The sequence below is a fragment of the Perca fluviatilis genome, chromosome 10 (assembly GCF_010015445.1).
Source record: "Perca fluviatilis chromosome 10, GENO_Pfluv_1.0, whole genome shotgun sequence".
NCBI lineage: Eukaryota > Metazoa > Chordata > Actinopteri > Perciformes > Percidae > Perca > Perca fluviatilis.
This window is the reverse complement of record NC_053121.1, coordinates 3,937,240-3,958,645: the sequence shown is the minus strand read 5'-3', so window position 1 is coordinate 3,958,645 and position 21,406 is coordinate 3,937,240. Positions and strand designations below refer to the sequence as shown.

The 21,406-nt window shown below is 40.0% G+C and overlaps 2 protein-coding genes across 2 annotated transcripts; one reads left to right on the top strand and one right to left on the bottom strand.

Annotated features, from left to right (window-relative positions):
- Positions 1-2,392: 2,392 nt before the first annotated feature.
- On the bottom strand, positions 2,393-12,110 carry commd5 (COMM domain containing 5). Its single transcript, XM_039813449.1, has 7 exons — positions 11,871-12,110; positions 11,324-11,484; positions 8,480-8,508; positions 8,331-8,381; positions 7,013-7,108; positions 6,583-6,658; positions 2,393-3,155 (listed from the first exon to the last, which is right to left on the bottom strand). The coding sequence occupies exons 1-7, from the start codon at positions 11,989-11,991 to the stop codon at positions 3,054-3,056; spliced, it is 636 nt and encodes a 211-aa protein (XP_039669383.1). The 5' UTR covers positions 11,992-12,110; the 3' UTR covers positions 2,393-3,053.
- An 11-nt stretch (positions 12,111-12,121) lies between these two features.
- fam199x (family with sequence similarity 199, X-linked) lies at positions 12,122-21,406 on the top strand. Its single transcript, XM_039813448.1, has 8 exons — positions 12,122-12,238; positions 13,470-13,648; positions 14,142-14,361; positions 15,898-16,056; positions 16,750-16,911; positions 18,603-18,786; positions 19,044-19,147; positions 20,131-21,406. Exons 2-8 carry the CDS (start codon positions 13,482-13,484, stop codon positions 20,302-20,304), a joined length of 1,170 nt encoding a protein of 389 aa, XP_039669382.1. The 5' UTR covers positions 12,122-12,238; positions 13,470-13,481; the 3' UTR covers positions 20,305-21,406.

Here is a 21,406-nt window from a genome sequence, read left to right as displayed (position 1 = left end):
CATTCAGTGGCGGTTCTAGACCATTTCAAATGGAGGGGCCAGGCTGGGGTCACATGCGATTTCAGGGGAACCAAATATATTACTCAACCCCCCCTTTGCTGCGTGTCATCCCCCATCTCTCTCACCCTTTCATGTCTATCCACTGCCTACATAAAGGGAAAAAGCCACCAAAAAAATTATCTTAAAAAAAAAAAAAAAACGAAACTGCTGACATTGCATTTTAGCATTTTCCATTAACCTGTAATTGGGACTTCTGGGCACGGTGGCTGGTGTTCAGCCTGTTAGACTAGATATAACGCTGTAAGTAGGTAAGGGTCAGAGTTTAATAACTTTGCTTACAGGATTGTTCTCATACTAGACTACGTGGTATTATTAGCATATCCTGATATCCTGAACCGGTTTGATGCGCATGTGTGTGAGTTAGTGGAGATTATAGGCTGGTCAGTCGATTAGTGTCCATGTCAGTAGTAGTGGTGCTGGAAATATAGGTCGGGCGGTCCAGCCTGTGAACTCAATCCCACAAACAGACACAAACGCTGACTGACATATACACGCAGGCACATGATTTATTTATATATATATATATATATATATGCAAATGAGGACACTCAGAGTATTATGCACGCAAGCACAAACTAATCACGCACACGCCCAGTCAGACACACACACGCAATAATCACAGATCCTCATGTCCCTTCACACCTTGAAATTGTGTTATGTATCTAAATAGGCCAACAATGCAGTCCAGCCAGGTCTTCTAGCACAGACTGTCTGGATATTGTATGTTGGGCTGGGAAGAGCAGTTATCCTCAATGTCACAGCCTATTATTACAAGGTTCTTACTTACTTGGCGGGAAAGAAAGATGGATATTCATGTGATGGATAACAATCATGCACTTGTGCTTGTCTAAATTGCCAGATTTCACAGTGAAAATCTCGTATTTCATTCCTTTAGGAAAGAATGCATAAACACACTGGAATGAGAGGCATGGAAGAATCACGATTACATGTGACAAGGGGCTTTAATCAGATTTGAACTGTATGTGCCTAAGACATGTATGACCATAAAAATAAGGCTACATTTTTGCCACTTCATGGAACAGATTGGTTTTTTTATGGTTATCTTAACAAGCAAAATCTGATTTATGTTGGTCTATGTCTGGTCGAGGTCAGTTCAAGTAGTCTGTTACTTATTAAAATAAAGAGCAGTTTTGTGTAAAATATAGCCTCTTTATCTGTATTGAAATCCCATCATTGTTAGTAACTGCCTTATTACAGTGATTAATGATGTTATCATCAAAGATCAAAGTGTATGCAACTTTCACATAATTCACATAAGCTTCAAAATCATTTACTGATTTTAAATAAAATAGTTATTGAGCCTTGCATTTTCTTTTTCTGTACATCCTATTTTTCAACTGTATTTAGTGCTTTGTGAAAATGCATGCATTTTCTAGGTATTTAATATATGACCAATTTTAAATATATACTGCAATTGTTTTTAAATTAATGGTTAATATTCTATTTGCTAATTGGTGGTAAACACAAAGTACAGTTGAGGCTGATATGACAATAATTAGTTTTACAGGTATTTGATCATCAAATACCTGTAAAAGTATTAGACAAACTTAAATGTGAAAAGTCAAGTGATCATTAAAGTTATTACAATTCATCATGAAGGGAACATAAATGTGCGTATCAAATTTGATCAAACAAAATAATATTATGGAAGACATTTCACCCAAAACCACAAATGTCAACCACATGGTGGGGCTAGATGAAAAGTCAGAGGATCACCAAAGTCAATATGACTCATCTTCTGGGGACCATGAATGTCCATACAAACCTTTATGGCAACCCATCCTGTAGTTGTTGAGCTATTAGTCAGGACCAAAGTGGTGACTGACAGTGCCATCCCTTATTCTAAGCCTGGCTTGGAATGAATGCTGTTCAAACCTTTTCAAACTATATTTTTAAGGCAGTCCCACAAGTTGACAAAACATACTGTATGTTCAAACAATATTTATGGAGAATTAAGTGAATTTTATTTGGAGAACATTTATTTTAGTGTTAAGAACAATTTGTATATGGCAGCGCTAAATGAACGCTTTGGGTTGAGCTTTTAGAGACATTCCCTTTTCTGTTTCAGTTCATTTACTTACACAATAAACTATATAAGCCCTGAATAACTGTATGATTGAAGGCTTTGTTGACGATGAGCCTTTGAAACAGCTTTATAATATGATTTGTCAACTGTCACTTCTGTTAAGGCTAGTTGTTCATGTGTCAACTAATTTGCCAAGTGTGTTTGTGTTGTATAGGTGATAAGCCTTTAAAAAATGCCATATGGATAGTTACCTCGAACATATCTGAACAAATGATTCTTTGCAAATACAGGAATGGACAGATTTTATTTAAGAAATGTGGTTCAAGAGTTAAACATTCTTGAGGTTATTATGGCAAACGTACAAAATAACAGAAAAGACACTATTTGACTTTTTAATACAACAGTGCTACAACTCAAAAGACAAGTACATCTTTTGTTCCATCCTCATGTTTCAGAAGTGAGTGTACAAAATGTTCAGTCTCAAACAGCACACAAGACCAGGTAAAGTGGCTACTTAGTAAGAGAGTGTCTGAGTGCTCACTTGACTGCATTTGTATTTTGGCACAATGGAGGCTTTTCAGCTGACTCCACTCTCCCATCAACCACTGAATTTAATATTGCTAATATGTACAGTTTACAACAAGGCAATATAAAGAAATACAGGCTGGGAGTCCTTGTCTTTTTGTCTTCAGTATGGCCATTAGGTACTCCTGTAAAGCAGCCAACTGGCTAACTATTGTTATCATTTTGCACTCTGTCAGCAGTTAAGTATGTTGGATGCCAACACCATCAAATCATAACACCAGGACAGGCAGATTACTATTATCTCTCATAATATCACATTTGAAATGATTAAAATGATTCAATGCAATTTACAAAACTCCGCTAAATCTTACAAAACAAGCAGAGAGGACAGCTTTATTAAATAGTCGGCCTGCGTTGTATATCAATCTTGGATCTTGAGAATGTTCCTCTTCTCCAGATCGTTCATCTCTTTGAGAATCAGAGCCACGTTATAACGGAGCTCCTGGAATTTAGACACAGGCACCTGGACGAGAAAAAAAAACAATTCACCGACAATGTAACACAGACGCGGTGTCCGTATGAAAACAACTGCATAGCCAAGGTGGAGCTAGCATGTAGATACAGCATAATATTACCACAATGAGATACAAAATACAATAGTGATAGCATAACGGCTGTTATTTGTAAATAACAGCGGAAAATATTGTTAGACAACAGAGTTGGTAAGCAGGTTGTGGTTAATGGTGCCACCTCAGATTGGAAGCGGGGTACCACAGGGATCAATTTTGGGTCCTGTTCTCTTTGTTATATATAAAAATGATTTGCCAGGTATGATACAGTCTGATGCATAGGTTTTGCTGATGACACAAAATTATTTAAAATAATTACCAGGGACACCGACCCAGCCCATCTGCAAGAAGATCTCCATAGCATGAGCAAATGGTAAATAAGTGTGCGGTTTAGCATGGAACAAGCTTCCAGAAGAAGTAGTGAGGTCCCCTTCAGTTAACTCTTTCAAGAATACGTTGGATGCATTTTGTTTGTCCAAATGTACATTTATAAAGCTAGTTTGTAATTTATTTTAAGCAATTTATTTAGGAAATGTGAGTCATTTTAAACCATTAAATTAGTGCGATTTATGAAATTAGTGTGATATCAAATTTGTTTATTACAATCATTTCTTTTTTGTTTTATTCGGTGTTAGTCTGGAATAGAGGATTTTATATCCTGCACAAAACATCTTAAATGACTGAAAATGGGCTGCTCCCAAAACAATATGTTTTGAATAATACACATACAGTACATGGGGTTTTATTTATAGCTATCATTTATGTGCCTAGCATTCCTGTATTAAAGATTAAAGCTGACTTTTTGTAACAAAAAAAAAAAGAAATTCTTCTGCTTATTAAAAAAGAAAGGTTAAGAAAAAAGTGCAACCTCCTCTTCAGTTTTGTTTTTCGTGATTACAGCAGCAGATACACTCTTCAGTTGGTCACACTCCGAAACAGATCCTAAGAATACACACATCCGGTGACGATAAGGTACGTCCATCAATAGAATCTGCCCACCGGATGTTATTGCTACTAATCTTCCAATTCTGCTGTAATCTGATTACACAACCGCTGCATTAGGTTAGGCGACAGGCTCAAGTATAAGTCCTCCCTCCTGCTTAACCTAGTAGCCTACTTTGAAAGCAGCATCCATCCTGAAATGATCAGGCAGGTATGGAGTATGGTGCCCCCTGCTGAGTAAGGCATCGTATTTGCTTGTTGAAGATTTGATCCATTTTGCTGCGGAACTTCTCACTTTGTCTGTTCACTATTTGTATTATTTCTGAATCACTCATCACTAAACATTTGTGTGCTTATAATACATGTTACAAATATTATATCATAATATGGTTGTTTCTGGGCTGTACAGGCAGAAAGGTTGCTACATAGGGAAACTACAATCCTTTGTTTAATATAAATTCCCATTATTATGTCTTTTTTTTTAAACTGAGGATTGGATCTTTTTCTTACGGTCATTTGAACTGATAGGTTTGTGAGAACAGACAGAAGAAACACAGTCAGAGGTTCAGCTAAAAGAGGCTAAAAAAAAAAAAAGTCTAATTTGGCCAGAGATAGAACAGTTATAGTATCTATTCTATTCTGCTATGTGATAAATGTTGTGTTATACAATATGTGTAACAAGTAGAACCACGCAGATACGGTTTAAACAAATACAAAACAGTTTATCAGAAAGACTTGGTCAAGAACAGGTTCTAGGTTAGGCTGTAGTTAATCAAGGTTACCTCATTCCACTGTGATCCTAATATGTAACAACAGAAACTGACCTACATTAATCTACTGGCTAACGACCAACTTCTTTCTACCCACAGGCTGAAGATCAGTTGGAAATACACACTACTGTGTAGAAACAACAAAATGGACAAAATGACCATTCATAGGAAGACAAACCTTTCACACTTTTATAAAGCAATCTGAGATCTATTTAAGTGTGCGACACATGTATGTACTGTAGCTGATATTTAGACATATTTAAAGCCGTTTAAGTATTGCCCAACACCTGTATCAGGGGGAGGAGAGGGGTTAGAAACCACCCTTCTCTCTTTTTAACAACTACTAGAGTCAACGGGCCTCATTCACCAGTATCTTACTATGTTTTTTTCTTAAAGGTCCCATTGCATGAAAATTTCACTTTGAGGTTTTTTAACATTAATATGCATTACCCCAGCCTGTCTATGGTCCCCCAGTGGCTAGAAATGGCGATAGGTGTAAACCGAGCCCTGGGTATCCTGCTCTGTCTTTGAGAAAATGAAAGCTCAGATGGGCCGATCTGGAATCTTCTCCTTAAGAGGTCATAAGAAGCAAGGTTACCTCCCCTTTCTCTGCTTTGCCCACCCAGAGAATTTGGCCCACCCATGAGAAAGAGAGAGACATCATGGCTTTCAAACGAGCAAAGTGGCAGTTGGTAAAGGCCACCCACCCTCCACCTTGCCCCCCCCCCCCCTCCCCTCCTCCTCGATAGCTTCAGACACAGAAATAAGGCATAATAAGCAAGATAATGTAGAGGGAGCGGGCCCTTATGGCTTCGTGTCAGGCCCCTGCATCACCCTGTCGGGGTTACATGTCAGAGCCTTTGTGAAAATTTCATGAAGTGAAGGTTAAGAGGAAATTTCTTCTTAAGAACAGTTGGTGACACAGTAACATTCCCAAATCTTAATTTTGACTTAAAAGGAACACGCCGACTTTTTGGGACTTTGTCTTATTCACTGTATCCCCCAGAGTTAGATAAGTCCATACATACCCTTCTCATCTCCGTGCGTGTCGTAAATCTGACGCACCGCTAGCCTAGCTTAGCACAGATTTGCTCGCAGCACCTGAGAAGCCCCGTGGTGAGGAGCAGAGAGTAACAACGGTGCTTTTCAGGTGTTGCGCTAATCACTCCGCCCAAGTAGCAGTGCTTCGCTTTCTGAGAATATAGTTCCCAGTATGTATACAGTTAAAAGATGGCTGTGTCTCATGTGACCTTGTTATTTGTCCACCCTGTGACCATACAAATCACAACATGTAAATAGGAACATGTTGGCGTTATTTTGTCACTTATTGGGAGCAGTAGGATAGATGGAGCCGGTTACCTCCAGGATCTGTGCTAAGCTAGGCTAGCGGTTGGTGCGTCAGACAGAGTTACGACACGCACGGAGATGAGAAGGGTATGTATGGACTTATCTAACTCTGGGGGACACGGTGAATAAGACAAAGTCCCAATAAGTCGGCGTGTTCCCTTAGAGATTTTAATTTTCACTCTAAATGCCTATTTGTTCCAAAAATCGGTTTTATTAACTACTAATAATCTGTATCGGTCCTGAAAAAAAAGTTTGTGTTTTTTTTTTAAAGAGAATGTAAACCTGCCTGTACTATCAGAAACTAAATAAATTGTTTAAGTACCTCAAAGCGGTGAAAGCTCCCGTCCGATAGTTTCATCTGCATCAGAACAGAAGGCTGCAGGGCCCTGGCTAAAGAGCTGTGGAGAAAGAGGATATACACAATGACATGGACTTCATTACACTAAGTGGGACATTACATTTCTTCGAGAAAATGTTTCCAACTCGGTCACATCTTTTTTCTTTTTTAATGGAGCTTTCTTTAGCACGTGTCTGCTTTGTCTGTTCAACCATGGTGCCCATTACTGCGCAGTCCAACTACCCACTTCTTCTGGGATTTATTATGAATAAAATAGAAACACAAAAACACTTCACATTCTGTAAGATAGATATTACCACAAAAGAACAACCAGACAACAAACAAGTAAAACGCTTCAATGAAGTGGTTATAAGTTGGAAAACAAAAACATGTTTTCTCGCTCTCAGTACATTACCTTGTAGAAATGGCAACATCCACTCTCCATTTAAAGTCTTCTAATGTGGGGAGGTGAGGATCATTCTGGGAAGTTGCCGCATCTAGAGCTGCACGCCTGCATTACAAAGAGAGGTGTCACACAGCAATGATAATGTCTCTATGACATTTGAATGCCATTCATAGCCACAGAACTGTTCTGAAATTCATGGACAAATCTTAAAGTGCTCATCAGTGTTTCCTCTATGTTAATTTTGTAGTGGCGGTATTTTGTATACTCTGCTTCTGACTGGCTAGTAGTCCTTACTAGGGGTGGGATCGGGCCGAATTCTTCTGTCCAAGCCCGGCCCGCGTCTGACAGAACCGTGACCAAACCCGGCTCGAGCCCGACAGGCATTAAGAGATTTATGTCCGAGCCTGGCCCGGCCCGACACAGTTAAAATCTCATTTTTTTTAATAATAATGATAACTAATGACACATGTAGGCTACGTTTGTTTGTGTGGAAAGCCCGCTTTTATTAAGCAACTGTAAGGCACTCAGAAATGTCAACAGATGAGCGCATCAGCACAGTGAGCGCGCAACAAGGGGCAACAAGTGCACGTTAACACAGGCGCACACAAGAGGCCCAATCATATAATTGAAATAAAATGAACATATGCCTAGACAACTATGCGGAAATACTTCCACACAGTAGACTTTACTTCATTTTCGGTGGTTTTAAAATCTCCTGAGGCCAACTTCTTTTTAACATTTTAACATCATCATCGTTGCGCTCTGAGCTCTCAATGCGCTGCGGCATGCAGTCTGCCTGATATGCACGTGTTTCGTTGTCAATTAAAGCTATAAACACATTTCCGCAATTCTGCACACAGGAAGACGGATGTTAGCCTGTCGGGCTTGGGTCGGGTATCCCAGCGTTAGTCCTTACCTAGCTACGGAGCATGTGCGACTCCCAACAAAGATGGAACAGAAGTGAGATACCTCACTCTGTAGCTAAAACAGAGAGTTCAACACACAGGGTGAAAAGAGGAGCTGCAGCAATGTGCAGTACAACAAAAAATAATTTCAAAATTAAACCATGTAAGCCTATTCTGATATAACCTCTAAATACAATTATGAACCTGAAAATGAGCAAAAATTGAGCACTTTAAGAGAATGTCTGAGCCCAGTCCTGTGGTGATGAAAAGCAGCCACAACACTGACCAAACAAGTTTAGGTTACAAAATGAAAAAGGCATGTTATCTGTATTCAAGGGAGAGCTGTGCTTTTACGCGAAGACACAAAAACAGAGACTAAATGTATAAAGGTCAAAATTTTAGAGGCTGTAAATCCAACATACCTGTTGCCAAAAACCACACTGGCGAAGTCGGTGATAAAGTCTTCAGGTATCCTAAGTGACAAAGTATAAACTCAGCATCTGTTGAAATTGTGTTGTGTATAAGATAATGCATGAAAATGTTGAGGACATGATTAAATGATGAGCCTTGCCTTAGTTCTTTGAGATCTTCTCTGAAGGCCTTAACGGGGACACAAACAACATGTTTGAAGTAGTATTTTATACAAGTGAAAAATGTTTAAATCTTAAAATGTACATTCAATGTTTATGAAGAGGAAGCTATTAGCTTTTGTTGCCATAGATACCCACGCAGGTGTGTTATGTGTAATTCAGCAAGAAGTCATTTTATTATTTACACCTGTGCTTTTAAAAATGTCTTCTGTAAGAAAGTCCTAAGCTGTGTCCAACAGCACGCTGAGGCGGTAGTGCAACACACTGGATGCAAACTGCCGTTAAAACATACAGAAGAAGAAGAAGAAGAGCATGTTTAAAAACCAAGGTTTTTCTTATTAGGCATTATCAAGTTTTTGAGTATATTTAATTTAGTCACTTTTCTAGTGTCAACATAGCCTAGAAATCTAGCAGCAAATGTAATTTGCAGCCAGGGTCAGTCTAGCAATTCTCCGTTAGCTTGCGAGATGGAAAAACCCAAATCTGGTCAGGCCAATCACATCGTGTATAGCGTCTGTGGGCGGGCTTAACATAAGTACGGCAGAGTTGCGATGGTTCCACATGAATTCCCCTCCTATATACTGTGTATGGAATTCCCTGCAACTTGAAAACAAAGAAGATGGCGGCTGCTGCTGGCGAACAGCGGTCTTTGGAATCAGCTTTGGCCGCGACTCTGGAAGACTTGGAGTTAAGCTTTTCTTTGAGAAAAGAACAAAGAATGGCACTGAAGTCATTCTTAAAAAAGGAAGATGTGTTTGGAGTTTTGCTGACCTGATACGGCAAAAGTTTAATCTATCAACTAGCGTTGCTCTGGTTGGCTATGAGTGCAGAGGGAATTTGAAAGACAACCGTTTATCCCGCCCCTCGGATTGAGCCGTGCTAATGGGGAGTTCCCAGACCCAACATCTTGATGTGGGTCTGGCTTGTCAGGCTAGTGTCAACACACATACTCAATCAGAATTAGTTTGTAACATGGAATTGAGACTCATAATGTCATGTCTTGTAATAGCAAGAAAAGGATATCAGAAACTAATAGGCTATCATTAATATTTGCTTTGTTCCATTAAGGTGTATTTGTAACGAAAGCCATGACAGGGCAAGCAATCACAATACCAGGATCCTAAAACTGAAACACTTGAATCACATGAACTAATTATTAATGTTTTTAGTAACATCTGTGCTTTTCCTGCTATGACACAACTAAGTGTCTTCTGTGGGAAATGGTTTATCTGTATCTGTAAGCTGTACCAGGCTTAGCTGCCAAGTTACTGACACAGAATCAAATTGTGCAAACATATTCCAACATATAATTCCCAGCGTTCAAGTCAAGTTTATTTCATCCATTAATGCCCATAAAAAGATAGAGCATAAATACAATACAAATACACCATAAATACAGTACAGAAATTATAAAAATGTACGTTTAAAGTGCTTGTTGTGCTGTCTGATACCCTGAGGTATAAAAGAGAGAGCATACTGCTTAAATTTGTTTAACAGGAGGCCTTAGCCTACCACTACATTCCATAACCCTACCAGTCAAATTACCATGAAGAGGGTGACCCGGGTCCCTCGTTATCTACTGTGTCATTTCTGCCAGGCGATCATCATATACTTTATCCACTGTATTTAACTCTCCCACCATTTTATTTTCCAGCCCTTTTAGTCACTCTATCAATCCTTCAAGCCTTCTCAGTTGCCCCAGCATTCCCCAACCCACCACACAGTAACTCCAAACACTACTGGATCTTTCCAAGGTTTCTTAGGGAGTTTTTCCTCGCCACTGTCGCACTGCTTGCTCTTGGGGGAATTATTAGAATTGTTGGGGCTTTGTAAATTATAGAGTGTGGTCTAGACCTACTCTATCTGTAAAGTGTCTTGAGATAACTCTTGTTATGATTTGATACTATAAATAAAATTGAATTACAGATCACTGACATGAAAAACATTCTCACCACATCAGTATTCACTGCAACTTCCCCATACAATATTAGAATCAGAAAAGCTTTATTGCCAAGTACGTTTTTTACACATACAAGGAATTTGTTTTGGTGTTGTAGGTGCATGTCACACATTCTCTAAAATAACTTAAACAAATACACGTGGACTTAAATTTTCCATCAATAAGTCAACATGATCAGACCATGTTAGCCTATCATTAAAAACAATGCCCAAATACAGTGGTGCTCATAAGTTTATGAACCCATGCTAAAAGTTGACTAAAAAAAAAAAAAAGGTATAAAAAAAATCCCCATGGTTTTATTTCAGTTAGCCTAATAGCTGTTTTGATTTGCATTGAGAGATGATTTTATGGAAAATACCCCATGCCAATCTCTAGGTATGGTGAAGGGCATGTGATGATGTGGGGCTATTTTAATTACAAAGGCCAAGGGAACTTTATCAGGATGCATAGTATGCTGGATCCATGAAATAACTGGCCTTTAAAAATATATATCTTCCTGCCTCTACGGGAATTTAACATAGGGGTGGACTGACTTATGCCCCCTGCATTTTAAGGAAGAACATTTATTTATTTACGATACATTATTCATTCACAAAGACAATTGGTGTCCTTAAAAGGTTGGATTTTTCCTAATATTTTAATTAAGGCATTAAGATCAATTTCCAAAAGATGATTTTTCTTTTTAGTCAACTTTAGCATGGGTTCATACATTTATGAGCACCACTGTACTTGTATGTGTTCACCCTTTCTACTACTGAATCTTTTGATTTCCACTGCCTCAGTTGTCATCTTATTTCTCCTGTAATCAATTACTAATTGTTTAGTTTTAAAGACATACACACATTAGTGTTTAACATCAACGTACCTCCGGTTTAAGGGATGATGTGGGGATGCGGATGGCCTCGGACAAAACTCTGTACATCCCAGCTACGATGTGACTGAGCCTATCCTGGGGGATGATGCTGCTCTCTGCTATAGACTTCATCACCTCTCTGCAGTCCTTCCCCTCCAGGGCGCTGACCACAGCTGGACACATAATAATAATAATAATAATAATAATAATAATAATAATAATAATAATAACAGCCACATAAACTCACTTCTTTAATGGCCTTCAACAGCTAGTTCTGTACTTGTTCTCAGAGTCTCGGTTATGGGTCTCATCAGAGCATATGCACAAGCAGGGATATTGGGCGGGTCACTCCTGCAGTTATATTTGAGCTGTTTACATGCCTCTCTTCTATCAAAATCTCGCAGTAAAGGCTATTGGTGACCCCCAATATCATTACTCAATGAGCAATTCATAAACGTTCAATTGTATTGTGGTATTAGCTACAAACATTTCAATCTTGCGATAGCTGTTTTAGGGAGGCACCTATATAATCTCGCGCACAACTAGCATATAAAGTTACCTTTCAGTATTTTTCTGAACATCTCTTGGTCCACATCCTTCAGGTTTTTCGACAATGAGTCGATTTCTGGTGGTATCCTGCCTCCCAAAAAGCTGGAGTCCTTTGTATGGCTTGCAGACATGACTCACCATGCACTCATATGCTGCATGCGGAGATAATAAATAGCAAAATGAGAAGTTTATTGGAGCCGTTTGTGCTCTTTTTTTATGCCAGTTTTCTGTTTATGTGACAGCTTCCGCCTCCACGTCACATGACGCTTTGCTCGCTCCCGGGAGTCTCGCGGTGACAGACAGCTGAGATCATCGGTAGAAAAGAAAGGAATTGCAAATGGAGGTGGCAATAATGATCATTCTTTGAACGAAAAAAAGGTGGGTATTTTAATGTAGATAGCTTTTTAATCACAACTTTGCCGGTTCATAAACTGTTCGGATATGTTATTGTGTGGAAAGGATTAGTTAAGGTGTCGTTTTGTGGCTTGGTGAACGCTACGTGGATATTTGAGGATTAGCGACTAACGTTAGCTAACGATGTTAGCTTGATGTTGTGTTCCAATCATAGGCGTAACGTCAAAGTGTAAACTAATGTAGCTACCTTCTAATGCTGGATACTCATTTTGACTTTTTTCGTACGACGATGTTTAACGTTACAGGAAAGCATTTTAGTCTTGTTATTAAGAAAAACAACAATTACGGGAGTTGGATGCTAGCTAACGTTATAGTTATGTCAACAGTTAACATGAACCGCTTCTTCAGCATCCTTAGTTAGTAAAAAAAAAAAAAAAAAAATTCAGTATCGTTAAAAATATTAACTAGATTTGCCCACTAATGTTACCAGCTAAGACCCAAACGTAAATAAGCTCGACTAGCTAGCTAATGTAACTGCTTGCTAGTATTTGGAGTAAGACAAGTTTTGTTTTGTTGAGTGACTATGTGTGATATTTTTGTAGTCCATTTTTTATTTTTATATTTTATTTTTTTCCAACGTGCCCAAAGACGTACAGTTTAAAATGTATACAAGCAAGAAGTACATTCGTTAAAATTAAATCATAGCGGTTGTGTTAATTATGCATGTAACATTACGGATGTACTGTATGGCCTTTACAGCTAAGCATTTGGTCACACAACAATACATACATTATATTTCCTAATTTTACATATTGCAAGCATTGTTCATATTTTGCTTGACTCTTTTATTATTATTTTTTAATGTAAAATCTATAAGGATATTTTCAACTCAACTTTATTGCAACCACAGTGTTGATGCATTAATGTTAATTACCGCAAGCTTTATTTTACAGAGGAACATCAGCGGTGTGTCTGTTGTCTAGACTTTTAATCAGTAATTTTGTATACAAACAAACTTTATTAAATCATCACCTGACTAATCGACTAAAGAAATCTAAGTTGACTAAGACCAAAACGACCGGTTAGTCGACTAATCGACTTAGAGGGAGCAGCACTAATAGATACTACCTTTTTGTAAAGCTTTGTTTGAGAGTGTTTATTCAGTTTGGTGGTAAATATTTAGACTGCTTTAGCTCCATTGAAAAGTGCCCTGTTATATTTGTCTGATCTTTGCCTTATCTTGTTTCGGTGTCAGGTACATCTCGCCATGTCTGAGTCTCTGTATGAGAAGTTTTTAGCGCCAGATGAGCCTTTCCCCCTCCTCTCCCAAAGAGCCAACCTCAGTGATGTGGGAACCCTGGATGTGAGTGACTTCGGCTGTCAACTCTCATCTTGTCACAGAACCGATCCTCTACACCGCTTCCACAGCAACAGGCAAGTAGAGAGCATGTGTTTGTGTTTACATGTGTATGTCACCAATCTGTGGGGTAAACTGACTTTCAGAATGTATTTTCAAAGGTTATTTGTGCAGAAAAAAAATTGTCATCATTGTTTTGGAATGTATTTATTATTAATTTTTTTAAGATTATTTTTTGGTCATTTTAAGGCCTTTATTGACAGGACAGCTGAAGATATGAAAGGGGAGAGAGGGGGGAATGACATGCAGCAAAGGGCCGCAGGTCGGAGTCAAACCCTGGCCAGCTGCGTTGAGGAGTAAACCTCTATATATGGGCGCCCGCTCTACCAACTGAGCAATCCGGGCGCCCTTTGAATTACATTTATAATGTGTGCTCAAAGAGAAGGCGTTTACATAGTTGAAATGTGCATCCTTATCTCGTACACCGCTCCTTCTCAGGAAAATGATCCGAGCAATTTCTGGGATTTACCCATAGAATGTACTTTAACGTCCACTTGTGTTTCTCCCCAGGTGGAACCTCACTTCCTGTGGGACCAGTGTTGCCAGCTCAGAGTGCAGCGAAGAGCTCTTCTCCTCCGTGTCCGTGGGGGATCAGGACGACTGCTACTCCCTTCTGGATGACCAAGAACTAACCTCCCTGGACCTGTTTCCAGAGGGCAGCGTTTGCAGTGATGTGTCCTCCTCTATCAGCACCTATTGGGATTGGTCCGACAGCGAGTTTGAGTGGCAGGTTGGTTTGTTATATAGTCTACATCCTTGACGTTCCACTTCCGGGATTGCTCTGTTGCCGCTGGAAAATCCGCCGTATTTCACTCATTTAGGCCAGATATCAGTTGCCTTGGGCTTTCTTTGTGTTGGCATTTTAAACTCTGGTGGATTTGTGAGGACTATGGTTAACTGCTCCTCAGATCTCTGCAGGGTAAATCCAGACAGCTAGCTAGACTATCTGTCCAATCTGAGTTTTCTGTTGCACGACTAAAACTACTTTTAAACGTACACATGTTCCACCAAAACAAGTTCCTTCCGAGCCTATTTTGCAGCGGCACCAGGTGCGGTCTGGCAAAGCGAGACTAGTTGTTATGACCTAGAAGTGTTTTCTTTTTTTTAAAGTGCTCATATTATGCTCATTTTTCAGGTTTATATTGTATTTAGAGGTTATATCAGAATAGGTTTACATGGTTTAATTTTCAATAAACACCATATTTTTGTTGTACTGCACATTGCTGCAGCTCCTCTTTTCACCCTGTGTGTTGAGCTCTCTGTTTTAGCTACAGAGTGAGGCATCGTACTTCTGTTCCATCTTTGTTGGGAGTCGCACATGCGCAGTACCTAGGTAAGGACTACTAGCCAGTCAGAAGCAGAGTATGAGGGCGTGCCCTGACAGTACCTACGTAAGGACTACTAGCCAGTCAGAAGCAGAGTATGAGGGCGTGCCATGCTAGCAGCTAGGCGAGCATTATAACGTGTGTTACAAAGTGACCCACGTTTGTCTCTGAAGTAAAGGCTGGACTACAATAGAGCTGTTTGGAGCAGTTTGTGAACAGTGTTTTCTGTTGGAGATGGTAAGTCCCTTTGGGGGGGGACTTTGGGCTTTTTCACTTTGTAAACCTACAACATGCACAAAAAGATATATAACACAATAAAGGAAAGGGGGAAAAGCCAAAAATCATAATATGAGCACTTTAAACATTGCTTTTAATTCAGGCTTTTGGCTTTACGATGGAAGTCTTGAGTAGGGCTGGGTACCGAATTTGATATTTTTTTTTTTTTAGGCAACGACCAAATTGCCTCCTTAGTATCAAGTATCGAAAAATGCCTCGTCGTTCAATAACTAAGGAGCAAATCTCATCAGCGTCAGCGAGCCAATAAGCACGCAGCATGCTTCTACCAAGATCTAATAATGTCTGTGATTGGCTGTCTAACGTTACACGTCGTAGAGACACGCAGGAAAACCTCTGTTACACAGAGATAGGAGCTGAAAAATGAAAAAACATTTGAATAAAGTTTTTTGCCGTAATGTTGTAATTTCTATTTGTTAAAAAGGATTTTATAAAATTCGTTCAGAAACCGGTATCGAAGTAACTGTATTGGTATTGGTACTAGTATCGAAATCTTTGAAAGATATCCAGCCCTAGTCATGAGAACCTAGCTGCATTATTTTGCTGGCATGAAACACACCGGATGTGGGTGTTACAGTGACTGGCAGGATAGTTTGTCCATTCATGTTTTTCTCTGCTCCTCATTGTTCGCCTGTCTTGCGTCTCAGTTGCCAGGAAGTGACATTGCCAGCGGCAGTGATGTTCTGTCTGACATCATCCCGAGCGTGCCAAGTTCCCCCTGTCTGTTTTCCAAGAGGAAGCCTAAGCCCCACCCTCACCGCAACCTGGACGAGTTACCTTGGAGTGCCATGACTAATGATGAACAGGTAAACAAAGCCAATGCACCTTTCTGTATTATGATGTTTTTAAGTTAGCGACCTCTCCTTGCTGTCAGAGAGCTCAGAATAAAGAGTGAAACAGACTTCCTGACCCAGCTACTAGTTTTTTTTTTTTTTAAATTGATTATTTAAGTGGCTAGTAACCATTAGATTGTGGCATGGCTTGCAGTTCAAATAAATAGGTTATTCTGGATGCTTCATTTTGTCGGAGCTGAGCTGTCAACACCAAGTTTGGGATTTTGCAGGTTTTTTTGTCAGTCAAACATACTGTATTTCACAAGCTAAACAGGAGGGCTTAAGGGGGGAAATGATTTTATAGGTGGGTAGATAGCATAATGAATTCATTAAAAGCCACATTATTGCGGATTGCAAAACTGGAGATATACCGTAAGCGGTTTGTTTAAACTGTTGAGCATTAGTTTGCTGTATTGTCGCTAGGGATGTCCTCAGCTGACCTGCAGGATCAGGGCAGATCCCACTTATTTATTCCTTCTTCTTTTTTTGATGTATCTGTATCTGCGGCATAAAGCATCAGCCATTTGCATTCCATTACCCCGGCAGTCAACAAAAAACCCCATTGTGCCCCGTTAAACTCTGTGTCTCCGCCTTTTAGTCTTCAGCGTGGGCAGAGATACCCGGGCAAAAGGACCAAAACCACATGTCTGTGTTTTCCTGTTCCAGGTGGAGTACATTGAGTACCTGAGTCGGAAGGTGAGCACAGAGATGGGCCTGAGAGAGCAGCTGGACATCATCAAGATCATCGACCCCTGCGCTCAAATCTCGCCCACTGACAGCGAGTTCATCATCGAGCTCAACTGTCTCACCGACGAGAAACTCAAGCAGGTGGGTCGTAACTCTGACACACATCACTTCGCTAACCGTACGAGGCAAACCAAACGGTTCTAACAAAGCAGATTTTCTTTCACACACAACCTCACACTTATACAGAAGTGTGAGCAGCCTGTCGACAAGTTAATACAAGAAAGGAGATTTTAATTGGCTGCATTCTTGCCATCTTTTGGGGACTCAGAGTTGTCCATGGACATAAAAGTCTTATTATACGTTAGGGCTGGGACAATATGCTTTCGTCCGATTCTTTCACGACACATGGGTGTCGATTCAATTTGCATTGGGATTTTCATTTATTGCGATTCTAGAGGTATTGCGATTCAATAGTATTTAGTGTTGCGATTACCTTTGCTTTCTTTAAAGGTCCCATGGCATGAAAATGTCACTTTATGACTTTTTTTAACATTAATATGCATTCCCCCAGCCTGCCTGTGGTCCCCCAGTGGATAGAAATGGTGATAGGTGTAAACCGAGCCCTGGGTATCCTGCTCTGCCTTTGAGAAAAAGTAAGCTCAGATGGGCCGATCTGGAATCTTCCCTTTATGACGTCATAAGGGGAAAGGTTACCTCCCCTTTCTCTTCTTTGCCCACCCAGAGAATTTGGCCCACCCATGAGAGAGAGACATCATGGCTTTCAAACGAGCGAAGCATGGCAGTTGGTCAAGGCCACACCCCCACCCTCCACCTTGCCCCCCCGCTCTCCTCCTCAATAGCATGTAAAGCTACAGACACAGAAATGGCACATCCTAAGGAAAGCTCATTGTGGGACTGGCTCTAGTGGCTGTAATTCTGCACCAAGGCTGGATTTTAGGATAGAGACTTCAGATACAGTATTAGGGGACCACTAAGGTCTATGTAAAAGAGACTTCAGATACAGTATTAGGGGACCACTAAGGTCTATATAAAAGAGACTTCAGATACAGTATTAGGGGACCACTAAGGTCTATATAAAAGAGACTTCAGATACTGTATTAGGGGACCACTAAGGCCTATATAAAAGAGACTTCAGATACAGTATTAGGGGACCACTAAGGTCTATATAAAAGAGACTTCAGATACAGTATTAGGGGACCACTAAGGTCTATATAAAAGAGACTTCAGATACAGTATTAGGGGACCACTAAGGTCTATATAAAAGAGACTTCAGATACAGTATTAGGGGACCACTAAGGTCTATATAAAAGAGACTTCAGATACAGTATTAGGGGACCACTAAGGTCTATATAAAAGCATTCAAAAAGCAGCATGTCATGGGACCTTTAACCAGAACTAAAGTTGAATAATACACTTCTAGAGACAATATGTCATGAGACATTTCTAAAAAACTAATTGTTTTCTAAAAAGAATGCACATCTCATGTCAGTCACTCTGACATTTTATTTCATTTGTAAAAATAAAATGGATATGATGTAGTCGCCGTTACCACATAAACCGTATTAATTTAGGTGAATCATTGGTAAAAATAAATAAATAGTGATTCTAGGGGGGAAATGGATTTTAAAAAATCGTCGCCAAAAACATCACGATACATACGTTATCTGATTTAATTTTTATTTTTTTCCACCGCCCCTATTATATACATGTATTACAGAGAAGCACTCTTTGTTAATACATCAGTAAACCGAGGTAGGAAAGACGGTAACCCAGAGTTATGCAGCACGCTTGTGGTTGTGTGATGTCATCAGGTGCGCAACTACATCCGAGAGCACAGCCCCAGGCAGCGGGCCAGCAGCACCAGAGAGGGCTGGAAGAGGAGCAGCCACAGCAGTGCCAGCACCGGCGGGGTCAGTGCAGCCAGCAGCAGTAACGCCAGCATGGTCAGCTCTGCCAGCTCCTCCACCGGCTCCACAGCCTCCAACTCTGTAGCAGGTGAGATGCTACGCCGCCTGCTTGGCTAGCAGCGTGAGTAGCAGTAATGGTGCCACTGTTAGGAACCTGCAGCGACGGGGCATTGTCTGCTCCGTTAGGAGTTATGATTGTACAAGGGACAGAAGGGCACTTTTATCGGTGCAATAATTAGAATTTGTAACATGAAGTAAAAGTTTCAGCTCAGTTTCAATGTTTTTTTTTTTTTTTTTTCTGGTCTGCCAGGTTGTAATAGGGTCTAACATTTGCTTGTGTTGAAGGTGGCCCAGCGTCAGCCTGTAGTGGAGGCAGTGTTGCTAACATTAGCAGAGCTCACAGCGATGGCAACCTTTCCAGTGCTGCAGAACGTATACGAGACTCAAAAGTAAGGGGTGTTTGTGTGGACAATGTCTTGTTTCCTGATTATTATTGTGTGTTATAAGAGCAGAATAAATATGGCTATGTAATATAAACATGTACAGATATGTGCAATGTAGTAGCAGTGACATTATAATAGCAGTAAGAATAATATAGATATATGCAGTGTAGCAGAATATATAATAAGAAAAACAGAATCAATATGGATATTCTGTCTAAACCATATAGACAGATATGTACATACAGGCCAAAAGTTTGGACACACCTTCTCATTCAATGTGTTTCTTTATTTTCATGACTATTTACATTGTAGATTCTCACTGAAGGCATCAAAACTATGAATGAACACATATGGAAATATGTACTTAACAAAAAAGTGTGAAATAACTGAAAACATGTCTTATATTTTAGATTCCTCAAAGTAGCCACCCTTTGCTTTTTTTGATAGTGCTGCAAACCCTTGGTGTTCTCTCAATGAGCTTCATGAGGTAGTCACCTGAAATGGTTTTCACTTCACAGGTGTGCTTTGTCAGGGTTCATTAGTGGAATTGTGTCTCTTATTAATAAAAAAAAAAAGGGGGGCTTCTTAAAAAAAAAAAAAAAAAAAACATGTTTTCAGTTATTTCACACTTTTTTGTTAAGTACATAATTCCATATGTGTTCATTCATAGTTTTGATGCCTTCAGTGAGAATCTACAATGTAAATAGTCATAAAAATAAAAAATGAAACACATTTGAATGAGAAGGTGTGTCCAAACTTTTGGCCTGTACTGTATCACGATATTGATTTTCTATTGATATATTGCCCAGCCCTACTCTAATATCTCTCTCTCTCTCTCTTTTTTTTTTTTTTTTTTTTTTTTTTTTTTTTTTTTTTTTTTTTTTTTTTTTTTTTTTTTTTTTTTTTTTTTTTTTTTTTTTTTTTTTTTTTTTTTTTTTTTTTTTTTTTTTTTTCTCTCTCTGTCTGCCTGGCCCCGTCGCCTTTTTCAGAAACGTTCCAAGCAGCGTAAGCTTCAGCAGAAAGCCCTCCGGAAGCGGCAGCTGAAGGAGCAGCGGCAGGCCCGCAAGGAGCGCCTGAGCGGACTCTTTCTGAACGAGGAGGTGCTGGCGCTGCGCGTGACCGAGGAGGAGGACCGCGGCGACGACCTGGACATACTGATGTGACACCAGTGAACTAATCGGTGCTCCCTCTACGCCTGTTTTCCCCCGCCCAGCCCGCTGCCGTAGAGCCCATAGACCCCGCTACTCCCGATCACTGCATGCATTAGCTTTGAGTAGGCTAACGTAACGCCTTTTGTACGAGTAATGTCTGATAGGCAGCAATAGCTTGTAGTGGCTTCTGACATAGCTTTGACATATGGCTTGCTAATGCTAGTGTAGTACCGCTAGTGCTAAAACTGATAGCCGCTATCAGTAGCAATTGCTACTAAGCCAGCTATAGCAATAATGCTAAAAATGCTGCTAATGCTTTGACTAGATGCCGACCTCAGTCCAAGCCTGCTTATAGCCAGTTCTAATGCTGCGACCACCTAGAAGCTCACAGATGCACACAAATATACACTACTACAGACAGTTATGTCCGCTTCATGCTGTTAAGAAGATGATTGTTTCTAGATGCTGCAACAGCGTATATCCACTGCTACTAATACAGCCACCGCCGGCAGAAGGACAGATCAGGCAAGAGAAGCAGAGTTTGGCCGCATTATGCAGCCGCTTTTTATTTCTTCATAACATACAGGGGAGCTATGTGCAAGGTGGCAGTAGTTTCCACCCATCTGCCTACACATGCATCCATACTCTACAGGGCTATATTCTGCACTGGCCAAACTCTGTTAAACTTAAACTGCTGCAACTAATGTTACAGCACGAGTATACACCTGAAGGCCTACAGTCAGAGTGGCTTGAGTGGAAAGTGGGGCTGCTCGATTATGGAAATAAAAAACAAAACGTAATCGCGATTTTATTTTTGGTCAATATTGATACCGCAACTATTTAACACGACTGCTCGTTGACTTTTGGAAAGATGTTGCGACTATTGAACTTGAAAAGGTTGAACAAATCAACAGTGACAACACCTCGAGCTGTACAATTTCTTTTCTTTTTCATTCACAACACAAAGACAAAATGAAGAGTTAACTTGCGAAAGGTGACGGGCCAAACAATCGCCATCGTTAGGAGCCAAAATCGTAATCGCGATTCAGATTTTGATTAATTGCACAGCCCTAGCAGAAGGTATCGGTATCACAACGGCAGATTTGGGGACGGG

What these genes read in the sequence shown, in the direction of transcription:
- commd5 (XM_039813449.1), bottom strand. Translation starts at nt 11,991, where the DNA reads ATGTCTGCAAGCCATACAAAGGACTCCAGCTTTTTGGGAGGCAGGATA. An exon ending in GAAGATCTCAAAGAACTAAG is followed by an intron (nt 8,382 to 8,479) that starts GCAAGGCTCATC and finishes TTTGTCACTTAG; the next exon opens with GATACCTGAAGACTTTATCA. An exon ending in GATGTTGCCATTTCTACAAG is followed by an intron (nt 6,659 to 7,012) that starts GTAATGTACTGA and finishes CTTTCTCCACAG; the next exon opens with CTCTTTAGCCAGGGCCCTGC.
- fam199x (XM_039813448.1), top strand. Translation starts at nt 13,482, where the DNA reads ATGTCTGAGTCTCTGTATGAGAAGTTTTTAGCGCCAGATGAGCCTTTC. An exon ending in ACAGCGAGTTTGAGTGGCAG is followed by an intron (nt 14,362 to 15,897) that starts GTTGGTTTGTTA and finishes CTTGCGTCTCAG; the next exon opens with TTGCCAGGAAGTGACATTGC. An exon ending in CCATGACTAATGATGAACAG is followed by an intron (nt 16,057 to 16,749) that starts GTAAACAAAGCC and finishes TTCCTGTTCCAG; the next exon opens with GTGGAGTACATTGAGTACCT.